This window comes from Gaeumannomyces tritici (genome assembly GCF_000145635.1).
Source record: "Gaeumannomyces tritici R3-111a-1 unplaced genomic scaffold supercont2.4, whole genome shotgun sequence".
NCBI lineage: Eukaryota > Fungi > Ascomycota > Sordariomycetes > Magnaporthales > Magnaporthaceae > Gaeumannomyces > Gaeumannomyces tritici.
Window position 1 is genome coordinate 2,328,235 of NW_008804548.1, and position 15,429 is coordinate 2,343,663.

General features: G+C 56.5%; 7 protein-coding genes across 7 annotated transcripts; 3 read left to right on the forward strand and 4 right to left on the reverse strand.

Moving 5' to 3' along the window:
* Nucleotides 1-370: 370 nt before the first annotated feature.
* GGTG_08215 (hypothetical protein) lies at nucleotides 371-830 on the forward strand (the record flags this gene model as incomplete). The annotated part of the gene is made up of 3 exons (XM_009226054.1): nucleotides 371-469; nucleotides 562-586; nucleotides 664-830. 3 exons carry the CDS (start codon nucleotides 371-373, stop codon nucleotides 828-830), a joined length of 291 nt encoding a protein of 96 aa, XP_009224318.1.
* Nucleotides 831-1,143: 313 nt separating this feature from the next.
* GGTG_08216 (hypothetical protein) lies at nucleotides 1,144-3,169 on the reverse strand. The gene is made up of 3 exons (XM_009226055.1): nucleotides 2,901-3,169; nucleotides 2,673-2,803; nucleotides 1,144-2,574 (listed from the first exon to the last, which is right to left on the reverse strand). The coding sequence occupies exons 1-3, from the start codon at nucleotides 2,944-2,946 to the stop codon at nucleotides 1,861-1,863; spliced, it is 891 nt and encodes a 296-aa protein (XP_009224319.1). The 5' UTR covers nucleotides 2,947-3,169; the 3' UTR covers nucleotides 1,144-1,860.
* Nucleotides 3,170-3,321: 152 nt separating this feature from the next.
* GGTG_08217 (hypothetical protein) lies at nucleotides 3,322-5,503 on the reverse strand. The gene is made up of 2 exons (XM_009226056.1): nucleotides 4,949-5,503; nucleotides 3,322-4,867 (listed from the first exon to the last, which is right to left on the reverse strand). The coding sequence occupies exons 1-2, from the start codon at nucleotides 5,378-5,380 to the stop codon at nucleotides 3,431-3,433; spliced, it is 1,869 nt and encodes a 622-aa protein (XP_009224320.1). The 5' UTR covers nucleotides 5,381-5,503; the 3' UTR covers nucleotides 3,322-3,430.
* Nucleotides 5,504-5,795: 292 nt separating this feature from the next.
* On the reverse strand, nucleotides 5,796-7,740 carry GGTG_08218 (hypothetical protein). The gene is made up of 3 exons (XM_009226057.1): nucleotides 6,903-7,740; nucleotides 6,610-6,830; nucleotides 5,796-6,537 (listed from the first exon to the last, which is right to left on the reverse strand). The coding sequence occupies exons 1-3, from the start codon at nucleotides 6,975-6,977 to the stop codon at nucleotides 6,147-6,149; spliced, it is 687 nt and encodes a 228-aa protein (XP_009224321.1). The 5' UTR covers nucleotides 6,978-7,740; the 3' UTR covers nucleotides 5,796-6,146.
* Nucleotides 7,741-7,757: 17 nt separating this feature from the next.
* Nucleotides 7,758-11,978, forward strand: GGTG_08219 (mRNA-decapping enzyme 2). The gene is made up of 2 exons (XM_009226058.1): nucleotides 7,758-8,646; nucleotides 8,736-11,978. Exons 1-2 carry the CDS (start codon nucleotides 8,616-8,618, stop codon nucleotides 11,153-11,155), a joined length of 2,451 nt encoding a protein of 816 aa, XP_009224322.1. The 5' UTR covers nucleotides 7,758-8,615; the 3' UTR covers nucleotides 11,156-11,978.
* Nucleotides 11,858-14,385, reverse strand: GGTG_08220 (hypothetical protein). The gene is made up of 6 exons (XM_009226059.1): nucleotides 13,885-14,385; nucleotides 13,709-13,718; nucleotides 13,525-13,624; nucleotides 13,406-13,458; nucleotides 12,474-13,279; nucleotides 11,858-12,398 (listed from the first exon to the last, which is right to left on the reverse strand). Exons 1-6 carry the CDS (start codon nucleotides 13,950-13,952, stop codon nucleotides 12,179-12,181), a joined length of 1,257 nt encoding a protein of 418 aa, XP_009224323.1. The 5' UTR covers nucleotides 13,953-14,385; the 3' UTR covers nucleotides 11,858-12,178.
* GGTG_08221 (hypothetical protein) lies at nucleotides 14,077-15,401 on the forward strand (the record flags this gene model as incomplete). Its single annotated transcript, XM_009226060.1, has 3 exons — nucleotides 14,077-14,250; nucleotides 14,909-14,977; nucleotides 15,081-15,401. The coding sequence occupies 3 exons, from the start codon at nucleotides 14,077-14,079 to the stop codon at nucleotides 15,399-15,401; spliced, it is 564 nt and encodes a 187-aa protein (XP_009224324.1).
* Between the last annotated feature and the right edge of the window lie 28 nt (nucleotides 15,402-15,429).

The window sequence follows — 15,429 nt, forward strand, 5'->3', positions numbered from 1 at the left end:
TGTCTTGGTTCTTTCTCCTTTTACTCCCACGTATGTTCGTGAAGTCTAGATGGTCACTAGGCCGTCCGCCGGCGCACCTCATTCCGTCAAAATCATGCCTTCAAAGAGAAATTCAGGTCGAAGCTGTGCCTGCTTTGGCTAGCTCTGCTGCAGCATCGGACACGTACAGGATTGTTGCTTAGCTGCCATCTCGCCCAACATCCCGTTGCAGACACGACCTTTCTGCGTGTGGGAGGACGAGGCGGAAGCAAGGGGGATATGTTTTACATAGAGCCTTGTTCGCGCGCTGGTGGCGGCAGTCGACTGGCGGCAACGTGTAAGGCGGGTGATTATCCTTGGTTGTGTCTGTCGTATCATCCAGGTCGGCAGCATGCCTTGCTGTTGTCGTTTCAACCCAACACTAGTATGTCAAGGGGGGAGGAGTTCCCAAGGACCGGCTTTGGATTCATTACGGCCGCGGCCTCGAGAAGTATGTCAGGGGACTATATGCGTGCCAAGCAACCTCGGTTTAGGGCGGCCGGGGGAGGCAGACTGGTGGCTTTGCTGATATGTGTGTGGCAGGTCTGGAACCGCCGGCCAAGAGCAGGTAGGTACCCATCAGAACATTGGCCAAACGGGATGAGTGGGTGGTGGGTGAAAACCCAAATGCACATCACTACCTAGGCACGCCCACCACAAAAAAGGTGGCAGTATTACAGGTCCCAGGTGTTGAAATTGTTAATGCCATGGACTTTCTTGTTCCTAATTTTTTCCCCTATTATTATTCCTTTTATTATTCTTTTGTCATTTCCTTTCTTACTCGTGTGTTATTCGTATGGCAGCCGTTCTGATGTTGGGTGGGACTGCTATCTTTTTTTGTGGTGGGCGTGCTAGATATTTTGCACATGCTGGGAAGCAGGTGAGGGGGTGGCGTTGGAGGGCGGTCTTGTTGGTATATTTCGTCGGATTGCATGGCCAGGGCGAGATCCGGCACGATATGTGGAATTTATCTACACCTACCGAGGCGCAAAAACATCTTCCGCAGGGCCTCTCTGTTTGATCACAAATGTGTGTGTTGTTGATCGTCAGTCGAGTAGCAACTCTGGGGTATCACGTCACCAAGGCCCTGGATAGGCATATACGGGGAGGCGAAATAGGATCACCCGAGCACGGTATGTGTTGGCGCAATGCAAGGAGGTTCGAGATTTAGGTCTGGCTACCTGAGCAAACGCAATCGCGGCTTGGTCCTCTTCTTGTCCATTCTTCGTTTCCTTTCCTTCCTCCCAATCCCCCGCTTGCAGCTCTTTAAAAGCAAGTTTATACCTACTCCCTGAGCCGCCAGATAGCCAAAATGCCCTTGTGGGCGGCTCTCGACACCTCTCTCCGTGGCGCATGCGCCCCTCAAGGGGCACTCTGGGGGTAACGCACCCCCAGAGAAATGGGGCGGCGCTTCCCTGGCTGGGGTGTAATCTCTCCTGGTTCATTAAAAGCACGTGTTTCTTGGCGCTTGTGCTGCCGCGCAGCTACGAACATAACGGGTATGGGGTTTGCTATTATTTCTTGCGGCGGTGAGCTGCCTGCCGCATATGTTATACCTGTATGCGCCATCGTCCCTGGTATCCGCTGCAGGAGATGGTGCGGAGCCAGGGATTTTGTAGGGCGTCGAAGACCTTGTCGGTGGCCAAGGCCGTGATCCTCCTGTTCTAACAAAAGGAGAGAGCCGCTCGAGGCTACCAGGATGTTGATTGGCTCCGGTCCAAGAGCACGCCGGCGACGACAACAACGGCGAGCGCATCCACATGAATCCTTGCGGTACCGCTTATTCCTGGATGGCTCATATGTGAAACTCTGGTCAGTGCTGTTGTACTGGGTCGGCTTGTCCTAGCGTCCCGCCCCTTTCCAACCACGGTTGCCTTTTTTGCCCTGGATGAGCGAGTCGCTGTACAGCTTGCTCCCTCCGGGTCCGGCATCCGCCATGGGCTCGTCAACGCCGAAGCCATGCGAGCCATCAATGATGTTGCCGTTGACGGCCGACGACGGGGCCGACACCTCCGGGCCGGGGCCAGCTTTGTGGTAGACCTTGAGGAGGCGCCCATCGGCCACTTGGTTGTTGAACTGGTCGATTACGCGTTGTGCGCCGTTAGGGTCCTCGAACACGATCTCGGCGATGATTATGGGGCTCGTCTTGAGCAGGCGGCACCGCGACACTATGCCACCGTATGGTGTGAAGGCGCTCTCGATGTCGGCCGCCGTGGTGCCGGGAGCAAAGTTCTGTGCCATTACTACGGGCGGGCCAGCGAGGCCTCGGATGGAGATACCCCCGCCGCGGTTCGATGTCGTGTTGGCGGCTCGCGTGGTCACGTTGGCAGCCCGCTGGGCCGGGGCCTGGGCCTCATCTCGTGTGAGGGCGAAGGCGAGCTTGGCCGCTCGGCGCTGTTGCTGCGGTTGCTTCTTCGCGCCCTGCTTTCCCGCGCCGGCGGCCCCTGGCACGGTGATGCGACTTGCTAGGGAGCCCTGCGCGGGCGGTCCAGACGCGCCATACAGGTCGTGGACCCAGAGGTCGGGCTGAACGCCAGGGCCGGAAGACACGCGGTACTGCAAGATGACGACCGGAAAACTGTCAGCGCGCGACACGCAGGGGCATGTGGGCGAGGCCACGGGGAGAAACAACGAGGAGAGCAAACGGCACGCACCTTCTTCACGCCGACACGGCTTGCCAGCGAGGCGCCCGGGATTGGTGTCACGGCCTTTGGAGGCGCACTGGCGCGTCTGTCGCGATTGAAGATGCGGGCTGCGAGAGCCTCTTTCTGTTTCCGCTGCCGGTCTGTGGGCAGGTCTACGCGTCAGCTTCTGGAGAGGAAGAAAAAGGAGAGATTGCTGATGGTCGCAGGGGCGACGGCAGCTATCGGGTTGCTGCGTACCGGCATGGATGATCTTCTCGAAATCGGAGGCGTTCTTTTTGGCCATGGTCGCGTCGCGACTTGAGGAAGCAGGGTTGGGTTACACCTTTGGGGCACGAGGATGTGGTTGTGCGCGGTTGAGGCAACCGGAGCGACAGTGCAGAGGCGGCGACTCTGGAAGGTGCGCTTTGCAGTTTGTTCAGGGGACACTGGCGACTGACTGCTCGTAGCGTCAGGAAAACGCGCTCGGGCTGGTCGCATACCATTAATTGGGTGGGGCTTGATCGCAGGTATCTCGACTGCACCAGGTACCTCCGAATGCTGTGTGGGTCCGCGAGCAGCTGAGAAAAGTTCAATGCAGCGAAGACATGGCTGCGCATGGACCGTCCCGCCCGTCGAGGCGGATACCTTCGAAACTGAACATTCCAAAAGCTGAGGATGTGCGAAGGTAGATTAGACCAGGAGGTATCTACCAGATATCTACCGACAACACTTATAAATATCTTACATCGCCTCGTAACGCAAATGGGCATGAATGCAGAGCACATCGGCTATCTGCGTAATCTCAGCCATTCTCGCGCCCCTCTCCCAGGCTGAGTCCATTTTGGCTGTTGTTGCTGTCCTCCCTGGTCGAAAATGGAGGTGATATACCTGCTCACCTCCTCGTTCCGCTCCCGGAGGATTAGGCACGCGGCTGGTGTCGTCATCTTGTCTCGCAGAACCTTGTTGGCCACCGCCGTCATCCGGCGAGCCACCGAAGCAACCGCAAGCACCTCTTTCGACAAGGGCTCCACAGCAGAAGCACCGTCGGTGTCGGCCTTCAACGGCGCAAAGCCCCCCGTCGCCAGTCTCATGGGCTCCCACAACCTGTCCAGCGCCCGGACGAGCTGGTTGCCCAGTACCGCCGCGGCCTCCTTGGTGACCTCCTCCCCTTTGACACGTCTGAACCGATGGTGGGTTGCCGTTGCCACCTCCAGGTAAGCGTTCATCGTCGCCATGTCCGGCTTGCCATGCCACGTTTGGATTGCAACGTCCAAAACCCTCTCGGCATTCTCGAACGCATGCACGTTGAGGCTATCCGCAACGCACGTTCGCATCACGAGCCTCGGGGTCGATACCCACATCGCATGCGCCGGAATTTGTGTCAAGTACTTGCTCGCCTTGGTGCTGGCCTTGCCGTTGTGAAGTGTCATCAAAAGCCGGAACCAGTTGTCGCTATCAGGCTTTACCTCAAGCCGGTCCACAAGCATGTCCCAGTAGCGGGGAGCCAGCGCTGTTTTCCTGGTCGCGCCCAGGCAATGCATGATCATGGAGAGAGAGTTGTTTCCCGGCTTCGCATAACCCTCTGCAGACGGTGGCTCCGGCTTTGGCTCTGCCGGTGGATAGATGCCGTCGCGCCGCCCCCTTCGCGCCTTGGCAGAGTTCGATCTGGATTCGAGGCGAGGAATGCCCATAGTCTGCTCGACGAGCGAGAGGACCTCTTCCTGGGTTGACTTATCTCCAGAAAGGAGCAGCCGGCCCATCGCACACACCAGCGCCTCATCAACCACGACTTTTCCGTGGCGCCATTGGTCCATAATCTCGTCCCAGACACGCTTGCCTCGTTGGATCGAGACGTCGACCTTGGCGTGGTGGGTTTCGAGACGATCGGCGGCGTCAAAGTCGGCCATCTCGGCCGAGGGTTTCAGTGGCAGCTCCTTGACGCGCAGCGCGTTGAGGATCGTCGTATATGTCAGGGCGTTGGGGCTGCGCGTGCCCGTGGCTCCTTGAAGCAGCGTGAAGAGGGACTCGAGGTCGCCGGCCCGGGAGCACACCTTGAGCACAGCATTTAGATGCGCCACATTTGGCTTAAGTCTGTCGCTGTTCAGCATGGTGCTGTATATCCTCAGCGCCTCAGCCACGGCGAGCTTGGGATGCTCAGAAATGGCACATCCACTGAATATTATGGTGTAGGTCTGCGCATTCGGAAGCTGGGCTCGCTTCTTCATCTATTATCGCGACCGGCCGGCTCATGGCGTCAGCGTCCTAGTCCACTCCTTCTCACCCCCGTCCGGAGCGACGCCACGCACCTCGTTGTATAGTTTGAGCGCCGCGTGAAGACGCTGCGTGGTCAGGAGGTGCTCGATTAGATGATTCCAGCTGACGGTGAGTTGGCTAACTTTGCTTGCTTTGCGGGTGAGCAGCAAAGCCTCTTCGAAGCGGCCTCTTGCGATGGCGGCCTGGACATGTCTCGCTATCTTGAAAGGATCGTCGCCGAGATACTGCATGTGCTTCTGCACTATCCATTCGAGGGACGTTGGCCCTCCGGGCGCCGGCTCCATATCCACCCCATCGTTGCGCGCTTGCCGGGGGTCATATAGCCGCTGTACGGCCGTAGCTGAGGTCCTACATGGCTGCGAGCGCAAGGCGGGGGGAGGAGGCCTTGGATCACAGATGTGAGAGGAGTTGCCGAGGATCGATAGATATGTTCTCCTCACACAAGCAATTCTGCAGAGTCTCATTATGGCGCTGGTGGCCCGGGCATGTTAGACGCTTTTAATGAATGCTACCCAAAGAGGGAAGACAACACTTGAGGCGAAGATGGTCGACTTTCATTCAATTCGATTGATGGCAGGCTGTAAACTGTACACCTGAGATCCAATGCTCCAGGCATTTTTTTTCCAACCAAGCAACTTATCGATAACTACTCCCTGTGGGCTGCAGGTGATCCACACATGACGACTATGTGGGGCGGTGTCCGCCGCTCAAAGAGGTGCCCATGGTAGCTAACATGTGCCAGAGAGTCGGGGAAGGTAAGGCTTCCATGGCAGAACCCGTTCACAAAGCGAAGAAATACATAACTATTTATATCCAGCCGGCGTACGAGTGCCAAATCATAATCTACATCTGACGAGACAGGTAACAGGACAACGCACCTACAGAATATATTTGCGCAATGCGAGTTTCGCCTGCCCCTATGTGAGCTTGAAGCTTTAATTTGGGCGCCGTAAAGGCCACATGGCAATCGAACAAGTCAATGAGTTGATGGGATTCAGGAAGAGATGGAGGCTTATTACTGTGCGAGCTTGGAGGTAGCTGCAGAACCATTTACTGCCCTAGTGATAAGGAAATAGACCGTAGCGCCGGAGCGGAAATAGAGCTGAGTAACTCGTTCTTGGCGGAAAGTGAGAAATGCAAAACAATATTGAAAACAGAACTGCCACCTAGGCATGGCCTATTGCCGGCCCCCGAGCAAGCAAAATGCATGTCCATCTAAGCTATGAATCGCTAAGACCTTCCTTCGCCAGCAATATTCGGCTCGAGGTCGGTCCTGAGATTGCGTGCCTTGTTTTTCTGTTTGGTCGGCTGAGGCTTTCGAGGCGCTCCTGCAGACGAAGCGTTGGTTTCGAGGTCGGCATCGGCCAGTGTCGATATCCCCCGCTTGTCTAGTTCGGCGGCCTTGTTGGTAAGATATAGCTCCAGCAGCCAAGCATTGCGGGTGTTGGCTCTGTATACCGCGTCGGCAATATCCCCGACGAAGGGGACGAGGCCGATGACGAAATCTATCATGACGTTGAGCAACATACGAGACTTGATCATCATTGGGAGCCCTCCCTCGACCTTGGTGCACTTCTGGACAAGCATCAGTGCGAGGAGCATGTCCAGGAGATCACCAACCCTGGAAATGAATAGCGCCGTCAGTAACAATACGCATGCGGGAAAGAAGCTGGAACTTTTTGTAGGAACTTACGCAGGGATTAGACCAATCACGGAGCTCCAGCCAAACTTGATACCGCACAAGTTGAAGAGGCTCAAGTCAAGGTGGTGCGCCCGTCTCCGCACCTGCTTCAGAACATCGGCATCGTGAGGGCTCACACCCGGAGGGATGCCTTTCTTTCCGACCTTCTTCCACTGAGTCTCGACCTTGCCTTTCTTGACCACCTCGACCTCCTCATACTCGTAGAAGGGGTCCTGTTATAACATGGTTAGCTGCTAACTCGGGACCTGCTTCGCGTGGGACACACTGGCTGACCGGGTTCCTACCTCTTTGTTGGTGTTTTTCTTGGTCCTGTCCTCCAATGCCTTCTTAGCGGCCAGCTTGACAAGCAGCGAGGCCATGGCGCCGAGCTTAAGTTGACGGGGCGAATGGAGCGGGTGGAGCGTTGTCTCCTTGGCACGCAACTGGCAACAGGTAACGTCTAGGCAGGTAGATTTCCCTCGGCCAGACAGGCGCCTACCTAGGTCGGCAGGTAGCTGCGTGCCTCGCTTGGCCAACGCAGCAAGCTCGCGACTCGTTGATAGAAGATTGGTATGCCTCCTGGGTCAAGTAAAATGTGAAGGCAAAATGGGGATATGGATAGGGGTGTGTATTGCGGCAGCCGAGGACTGGGAGGTAATTATGGAGAGCACAAACACCGGCAGGGTGTTTGGTTGAGTTGGGGCTGGTGGCAGCTTGGCCGAGGCGCTGTGATTCTTATGGAATTTAATGGCTGCCCGTCTGCCCGTTGCTCGATGACGCGCGACCCCCAGGGTAGTGTCCGTCTGGCTGGGTTGGGTGGCAAGCAGCTCGCTGGGCTCTGGGAGGCCTACGCGGCATTCGTGCGGCCCGGGTGGACACATGGGAAGCTGCAACGTGCGCCAGCCTATGCCGTCATGGGAACACCAATCAGGGCATTCATTGGTCTGTCCTTGTGCCTATTCCTGCTTCCCCCAAATGCTCCTGGCACTGCTGATTGCATGCCGGCACGCTGGCCATGATGGTCGGCCAACAAGAGCGTCATTGACACCCATCGGCATGTGCACCGCGTTTCAAGGGGTCAAGCGGGGTGGTGGCTGTACCCAAGTGGCTACCTCCCTCATGCAAATACCAACCCGCCTACGCTACCTGCTTGGTGCAGAGAAGATGCACCATGTGCGATAAATGATGGGGTCTGGTGGCGGCCTCATTTGTGTGGCTTGAGAGGCACCGAGGTGGGGGGATTCAGGAGCATGAATGTGGGGGGTGTCCACTTGGCTTGGACAGGCCAGGTCCGAGAGCTGTGGCTGGAACAAGGCTGCCCAACTTTGTCGCCATCGCCATCGCTGTCGGCAAACTCCAACCCTTCGTCGCAACTGCGAGCCACCAATTGCGGGCGTTGTTCGGGCCACATAGCTGCCAACACCAACAAAGCGAACACGGGCTTTTGCTTCATTCTCTTAGATATTCGCGGCGGACCCGACTGACACGTCGGCACCAACGGGTGAATCAACCCTTTGTCAATCCGACTTAGTCACTCGTTTTGCGAGACATCGTCACCGCAATCTTCCCTTCCTGGCTGCCTCAGTCCTGGCATTTCGTCGGCTCGACAACTGCGAGGATCGCCCGACGCTTAAATACAGATTACGGCCGCTACCGCTGCCCCCCACGGCTTATTGTATCTTCTCGTTACAGCTCCTTTTTCGACAGTCATTTGGGCGGAAGGGCTTTCTTCTTCGGTTGATTTCTTTTACTCTCTTAGTTCTTTCCATCTCATTGCTGCCAACATTCTTGGAGGACCACACCAAAGGCTATTCAGCCGGGAACCGGCCCCGCAATCTACCTACCTTCGCTACCTGCAATCTACCTTGTCTCGGTGCCTCGCCGCTACCTCGGTGACAGACTCCCGCAACCGACTGGAACGACAGGGCGCCAGCGCTCAGGCGGCTTAAAGAGTGGCTTAGGTGGGAAGAGGAGTAAAATATACCGTGGTTTTGATATGCCCGTCCCATTATGTCAAGATGGCAGAATCAAAAATGGAGCTTGAAGACTGTAGGTTGAGCACAGCGCAGAGAGGAGGCTGGCCTTACGCATAGACGAGGTCAAGTAAGTGAGCCGGCAGTATGCTGACAAGCTCCTAGGGTTGGACGACCTGTGTGTCCGCTTTATCATCAACCTCCCGGCCGAGGACCTCTCGTCAGTCGCGCGAATATGCTTCCAAGTCGAGGAGGCCCAGTGGTTCTACGAGGACTTCATCCGTCCGCTAGATCCCACCCTCCCCTCCATGACCCTGCGCGGCTTCTGCCTCAAGATATTTCAGCACTGCCCGCTTCTCGCCTCGTTCCCCGTCGAGAATCACATGCGCGCCTTCGAAGAGTTCTTACAGTACAAAACACGCGTTCCCGTCCGGGGCGCCATTATGCTCAACGAGGCCATGGACTCGACTGTCCTTGTCAAGGGCTGGAAGAAGGGCGCAAACTGGAGCTTTCCCCGTGGCAAGATCAACAAAGACGAAGACGATCTTGACTGTGCCATCCGAGAGGTGTACGAGGAGACGGGCTTCGACATCAAGGCTGCCGGGCTCGTGCCGAGGGACGACCAAGTAAAATATATCGAGATAAATATGCGTGAGCAACAGCTTCGCCTCTATGTTTTCCGCAACGTCCCAATGGACACCCACTTCGAACCCAAGACCAGGAAGGAGATCAGCAAGATCGAGTGGTACAAGCTCTCGGAACTGCCTGCGTTCCGGAAGAGAGGCGCCAACCACCGGGACGACATCGCCGCGGCAAACAACGCCAATAAGTTCTACATGGTGGCTCCCTTCCTAGTCCCTCTGAAGAAATGGGTTGTTCAGCAGAAGAAGCGGGACGGCCGTCTTCAACCTAGCGTTCCCGGCCTAGCTACACAGCCCATTCATGAGGAGCCCTTGACTGAGGACGACGCGGCCCTGGGCTCGGCCTTCCCGCTCTCCGCCACAGTCCCGGCCATCGACGCATTCGAAGGCGCCACCCGGGAGCTTCAGCGGCGGCTTAACGTGCAGCCACCAACCCAAGAGGATCTGTTGCAAACCTCCCCTGCCGACTCCACCGCCGCGGCCGATCCAGGTCAGGCCAAAGGCAACGCCCTGCTTGCACTCCTGCAATCGGGGACTAGATCATCTACTAGTCCTGCGACTGATACTCATGTCAACCCTCTGGGCCCTATCACGGCGCACTTTGCCAGCCCCGGGCTAGTACCGGGTTCGGGCCACGTGGCGTCCTCAACAGGACACCATTATACACAGCCCCCACCCTATCAAGGCGCGCCTCCTGCGAGCTTCCAGCTCGGCCCGGGTGTTGGCGGAACCCCCTCCCATCCGCCCGCCCTTTACGGAGGAGCACCGAATCCGGGGGGCAGACAGGATCAGGCCTTACCCCCTCCTGGATCCTATGTTCCGGTGCCATATCAGCAGCCTGGGATGTCGCTCAACGCGAGTTCTCTTCTTCGCCAACTCCAGAACCCTGTGGCACAAAACGAGCGGCCTGCCTATCACGGCCCTCCTCTGGGCCCTGAGATTCACCACAACCAGGCCCAGGCCGGCTTCCCGCAGAATACTTCTCCGACCCAACCCGATCCACACCGCAGGCAGCCACTCCCGCAGCTGAACAACCATGCCATGTCACTCCTGAGCGCGTTCACGACTAATAGCGCCCGAGGCCCCGACCCAGGGCATGCGAACCCTCCCGTTCCAGAACAGGCACGCGATGTTATTAAACCTTCAGGGGTGGCCCCCATTGGGAATTCAGCCATGCCAGGCGAGCCCTCGGGCCCTGCGTCTTTCCAACCCCCGAATCAAACGCAGCCCTTCAGTGACCAGCACAGAAACGCACTTCTAGACGCGTTCAAATCGCAAAGCCAGGCGCCGCCAACTAAGGACGTGCCCTCGCACAACGCCAGCTCCACATCGGGGGCGTCAGAACCGGCAGGGATCAACCATGGCCGTGTTCAGGCGGATCTGGGCGTGAACCTTCCGTTTGGCGCTCTTAAACTACTCAGTCGACCCGAGGGGCTGCGTGGTGATGCGCCCGTAGCTCCAATCGCGATGCCGGCGTCCACTGCCGCGGCTCAGGCCCCTGGGATAATTGAACCAACCAATCCCAACGCGAGGCAGTCACCAGTCCCCTTGCCATCTACCAACGCCCCCGGTCAACCGCCGACTGCTGGCCGTGTTTCTGCACCGCGGGCGGCGCGCTCTCCCATCCCGCAACGCCTGGACGCAATTGCCGGCCAGAAGAATCTGCTGCTGTCGCTATTTGCGAGGGCCCAGACCCCCTCGCAGGCCACTTCAAGCGCTGTCGGGGGAGCAAAGGGCAAAGAAACGGCCGAGTCACAGCCGACCCCTGAGATCGCCCCCAGGGCTGCCAGCATTGTTCATCCTGGCTCGGGTGTGGCCAGATACGCGTTGCCTTCGGTCGAGCCCATCTCTCGCCTGGGAGCCCAGACGCCCATGTCGACGGCGGATCGGAGTTTTCTTCTTGGTTATCTGCAGTCTGTGACGACCAATAGGCCGGGTCAGTGAGCAGTAGTATTGTGTTTGGATTGCATGATGGAGCCTCTGCTCGTTTGGGCCAAGGAGCGGTGAGAACGAGAGCAACGAAACCCCCCCCCCCCCCCTTTTTTTTTTGGTTCTTCTTATCGTCCTGTATTGTTTCCATCGTTTTATATCACGCTCTCTTATCCCTACTATCTCTCATTTTCTGTCCTTGTTTTAAACACATGGCAGTCGGCGAGACTACAATTTCCGAATTGGCTCCAGCCGTCGTTGCTGTCAACCATGAATTAATGACCTTGGTCACGGCTTCTAGTACTGGCGACCTGTTGTCTATGCATGATTGTCTCCGAGGCTTCGAGATAACAAGCGTTCGTCGGTACGCCATCTATAAATCACCAAGCAAATGCCCTACTGTCTAGCCCGCGGGCGTCATGGAGGCCAGTCTAGGGTGCTGCGTCTCCAGTGAGGTTGGTGAAGCATCGCCTCGCGTACATTCCGGAATAGCAACCGAGCGTGTTTTCATAGGCAGCTTTCGGGTGTCGCTTATACGCAGCTCCGTAATTGTCTAGTGCAGATAGCGAGGTTCGTGGGCCAACAAAGGGTTGTTTTCGGTTGCGACAGGAACACAATGGACGACAAGACCAGGGTCCTGGCACGACGCGCTTCAACTAGCGCTGCCGTTATGTCGACGTAGACGGGCGCGCACATAGGATTTAGACACGCAAAACGAATCGATATGCTTGGCGATTTTGGGGTTGACATGGCAAGCTACCCCTTAAAGAACCGCATGCGTATGAAATGAATAAAACATCAGGTGACGTGGGTGTCTTTGCCCTCCTGACGCCGTCCATAAGCGATATCTCGACAAACCCTGCTGCATTCCCGCCTCCAATACCAATGGTGGCACGTGGAAAGGTCCACAGAGCATGAGAAAAATACACGGACAAACATTAGAGTGAAGCAGGGGAGAAAAAGAGCTATCTGAAACGGCCGGACCCATGCCTCGGCGTGGTATCTTTCTGCCTTATTCCGTCTATGACCGATAACTAGTTATGCAATGATACCAACAGCCTCCTTGGCCTGAGCAAAGCTTGGTGCGGCATCGTCGTCTTCGTCGTCGTCCATATTCAAAAGATGGAAGCGGTTTGTAATAGCACTCGCCGGCTTCTTGGCCGGGGGCGTCTCCTTCCGAGGCTTGGGCGGCCGCGCTCTATCCAACGGCTGGGCACATTCATCAACGTCCCAATCAATCTTGGAACCCTTGAATTTGCTATGGGGCACGCGGGTCGGTCAGTTCTGCCGCATCAGGGGCGGTGGTGTTGGCCGATGGACTGAATCAACTCACAATCGGCTCATCATGCAAGTCCTGGCAAACATGGCATTGTGCACCGAGTTCGTGCTAATGTAGCAAGTACTCCCGATAAAGGCAACCTTGACCACAACCAGATTGTGGATGTGGTCAAGGTCCTCGCGGAGTGCCTGTTCGGTGATGCGGGAGTCGCAGCGGCGTATGACGAGGTTCCGCGTCGCCCCCGAGCCGATCTTGCTCGCAACGTGACCAGCAAGAATAAACTGGCGGTCGTTCCACCGCACCTCGACACGCTTGTTCCTGACGTAAAGGTCGTTTCTCCTGCAGTGTTCCAAGAAGGCCCGCGCGTCCTGAGCGTGTAGGAACGAGACGGTGGCAGAGCGGTCGTGCGGGCGCATAAAGATGTCGAGCAGCATGCCGCCACGCACAACAGCAGTGATGTCAGCGTGTGTCGCGCCATCTGGAAGGTTCGACATCTGGATGGTTCGGCTGCATTGCCGTTCGTACGTGGGGCGCCCGGCGCCCGGCGGAAACTCGCCGGTGGACATGCCGTTTGTCTGATCCGTGAGTACGTCACCGGGTAGCGATAGCTCCTCGTGCGCGCCGTCGGCCTCGGACCAGTCCTGGTCCTGGTGGGTGCCTACCATGAAACCAAGAGGGGTCCCATATCTGCCGCTCCCAGGCTGGGTATGTGGTCTGTGGTTCATCACGGCGGGGTTCGCAGCAGGCCCATGGCCGGGAGTGATCCTGGGCTGCACAGGGGCCTTGTTTTCCTCACGTTGCGCCGGTAGCACTCTCGAAGATGCATCGTCTTGGATGGTGGCATCGTCCTGGCTAAGGAGCTGCGAGATGTAATCATTGGAGGCACGACCGCCCACCCCTCTCTCGTGTCAGTACCAGCGGGCCAGTGCTAGGATTGTAGTCCGGGTCTGAGGACCCGGGGACTCATTAACATGGAAACGACGCACCTCGATCGTAGCCTCCTCAAGACCGCCGCGCACTAGGTTCTGGCGTAAATTGGCTAGCAGACAGCGAATATCAGTCGGGGGTGCCTTTGTGGGGGACGAGCGGGAGCGACAGCACGCACCATACTGCCGGGCAGTCCGGGCCAGAGCCTCATGGTCGGCCCTGGAGACGGTGATAGCATCGTTGGGCAGCGAGTGCGAGACGGGGACATCCGAAACGTGCTGGTTGAGGCGGCGTAATGGGCAGAGGTCAGCAGGGCCCTGTCAAGGCAGGGGGTGACAGGTGAGGGGACAGAACAAACTCACAAGCTGGGCGCTGCATTACATATCGGATTGGGCGGTGGGGGGAGGGGGAGCACATGGGTTGCTGGTGTTAGCCTCGGAGTATGCATCGGAAGCGGGCCATGAAGCTGGTGCCAGGACGGGGAGGCCTGGGGCGAAACGGCAGAGCGATATTTGTCGGGGCCTCGATGCTTGCTTACCGGCGGACCAGAGTGTCAAAATAGCGCCGCTCGACCGTGACGGTCGCGACGTTGCTGTTGGGCCCCATCTCGCTGGCTCGCTGTCGAGCGGCGATGGACGAGGACGGGAATCAAGAGAGTTGCGGATGCTTCCTTTGCCGGGCAGCATGGGCAGGGAAGGGTGGGGTGAATTGGAAGCGTTGCCGGCTCAAAATGGATAGCTCAGGTGTAGGCAGGCTGGCCTGGGCGCCATCTGACGGCCGCCTCCTGTCTCGTCTAGTGCTTTCCAAACGCGCACCAGTCTGGCCCAGGGCGCTCGCTTTCACGTGCAGGCCGCAGCGCACAAGGCACCCGCCGTGCAGCTCTGGAAGTTGCCATTGTATTGGGGTAAGTGCGTGCAGTGTTGGCTCCGCGCTGGCGCTTGGCCAAGCGCCAAACAAATTCCATGTCAGTCACTCGTGCTGGGTCCAACCCAGCACGGCGAACTCCCCTCGCGCCCAGATGGAAACAGGCGAATCTTGTTTGCTCGTGGGTGAATCTCGCCAGCCTCCTACAGTGGGGATCAACAAATATCGACCAAATCGGATTTCCCCATACTAAAACCCCCTAAACTCTACATCTTTACATCCAAAAAATTCATACAATATAAGGCTAAAAATAAAAAATAAAAATGCGAATATATAATTAAATTCCTAAAATTTATAATGGCTTTTTCCGGTTTTTAATAACTGTTTCCGTTATTTAATTATGGATTTTTAAAAATAAAAGCAAATATTTTTGCTTTGCACTAACAATTTTTTTAGCGGGTCGATCCGCTGGAACCCGTTGAAAAATAGCGGATTTAGCGCTAAGCAACCGCTAAATTACAGCGGTTGAAAAAAAAAAATTTAAAAAAAAATTACAACGCAAATAACTTTTCAATTATATCAATTACAAAGTCGAAAAAAATATAACTAAAAAATTTAAATTTTATTTAGTATAAATAAAATTTTATATAAAATATTTATATATTAATTTTTATTGTAAACGCTATTTGTAAATATAGTGCTGCATAGTAAAACGCCATATGTTAAGGCCCAAAATAAAACTTGGCCGGTATTTGTTGACGCTAACTGTAGGAGTCTGCAGCCGCGCCGTTTCCGTCTGGTCCAAAAACCAGAAACCAGAAACCAGAAGTCCGGCTGTGATTCACGGCAAACGTACTACATACTTACTAGGACATGACAAACGTTCAAAGGCTCCGTTGCCAACCAATATATCTCAGTTCCAAGCAGCGTCCCACATCTCGAGCCTGTTCGTGTCCGGCACATCGTCCATCAGCCCAGTCGGCAGCGTCAGCCTACATACCCAGCACCGGCACCCGCTCGCTATTTTGGGTAAGCCCGCGTGTTGGCGGTGCTGTTTTGGACGCAAAGGGGCGATGGGCTACTCAGAAAACAATGGGGCACCTTCCAGCGAATACGGGGTGGGAGCAAATCCTCGCACCTGATGGGCAGGAATGGGTCCCCTGGCACGCCACCCTGTTCGTGCCCCTGTGACGGTGTCCTCACGCGTACGCACTGTCCG

Bases quoted from the DNA above. Each gene is read 5' to 3' on its own strand.
- GGTG_08216 (XM_009226055.1), bottom strand. From the start codon at position 2,946: ATGGCCAAAAAGAACGCCTCCGATTTCGAGAAGATCATCCATGCCG. The intron at 2,804-2,900 runs GTACGCAGCAAC...ACCTGCCCACAG, and splicing joins CGAGAAGATCATCCATGCCG to ACCGGCAGCGGAAACAGAAA. The intron at 2,575-2,672 runs GTGCGTGCCGTT...GTCATCTTGCAG, and splicing joins GCCGTGTCGGCGTGAAGAAG to TACCGCGTGTCTTCCGGCCC.
- GGTG_08217 (XM_009226056.1), bottom strand. From the start codon at position 5,380: ATGAGACTCTGCAGAATTGCTTGTGTGAGGAGAACATATCTATCGATC. The intron at 4,868-4,948 runs GTGCGTGGCGTC...TCGCGATAATAG, and splicing joins CGCTCAAACTATACAACGAG to ATGAAGAAGCGAGCCCAGCT.
- GGTG_08218 (XM_009226057.1), bottom strand. From the start codon at position 6,977: ATGGCCTCGCTGCTTGTCAAGCTGGCCGCTAAGAAGGCATTGGAGGAC. The intron at 6,831-6,902 runs GTAGGAACCCGG...ATGTTATAACAG, and splicing joins AGAAAAACACCAACAAAGAG to GACCCCTTCTACGAGTATGA. The intron at 6,538-6,609 runs GTAAGTTCCTAC...ATTCATTTCCAG, and splicing joins GTGATTGGTCTAATCCCTGC to GGTTGGTGATCTCCTGGACA.
- GGTG_08219 (XM_009226058.1), top strand. From the start codon at position 8,616: ATGGCAGAATCAAAAATGGAGCTTGAAGACT. The intron at 8,647-8,735 runs GTAGGTTGAGCA...ACAAGCTCCTAG, and splicing joins AAAAATGGAGCTTGAAGACT to GGTTGGACGACCTGTGTGTC.
- GGTG_08220 (XM_009226059.1), bottom strand. From the start codon at position 13,952: ATGGGGCCCAACAGCAACGTCGCGACCGTCACGGTCGAGCGGCGCTAT. The intron at 13,280-13,405 runs GTGCGTCGTTTC...TACATCTCGCAG, and splicing joins TTGAGGAGGCTACGATCGAG to CTCCTTAGCCAGGACGATGC. The intron at 12,399-12,473 runs GTGAGTTGATTC...CGTGCCCCATAG, and splicing joins ACTTGCATGATGAGCCGATT to CAAATTCAAGGGTTCCAAGA.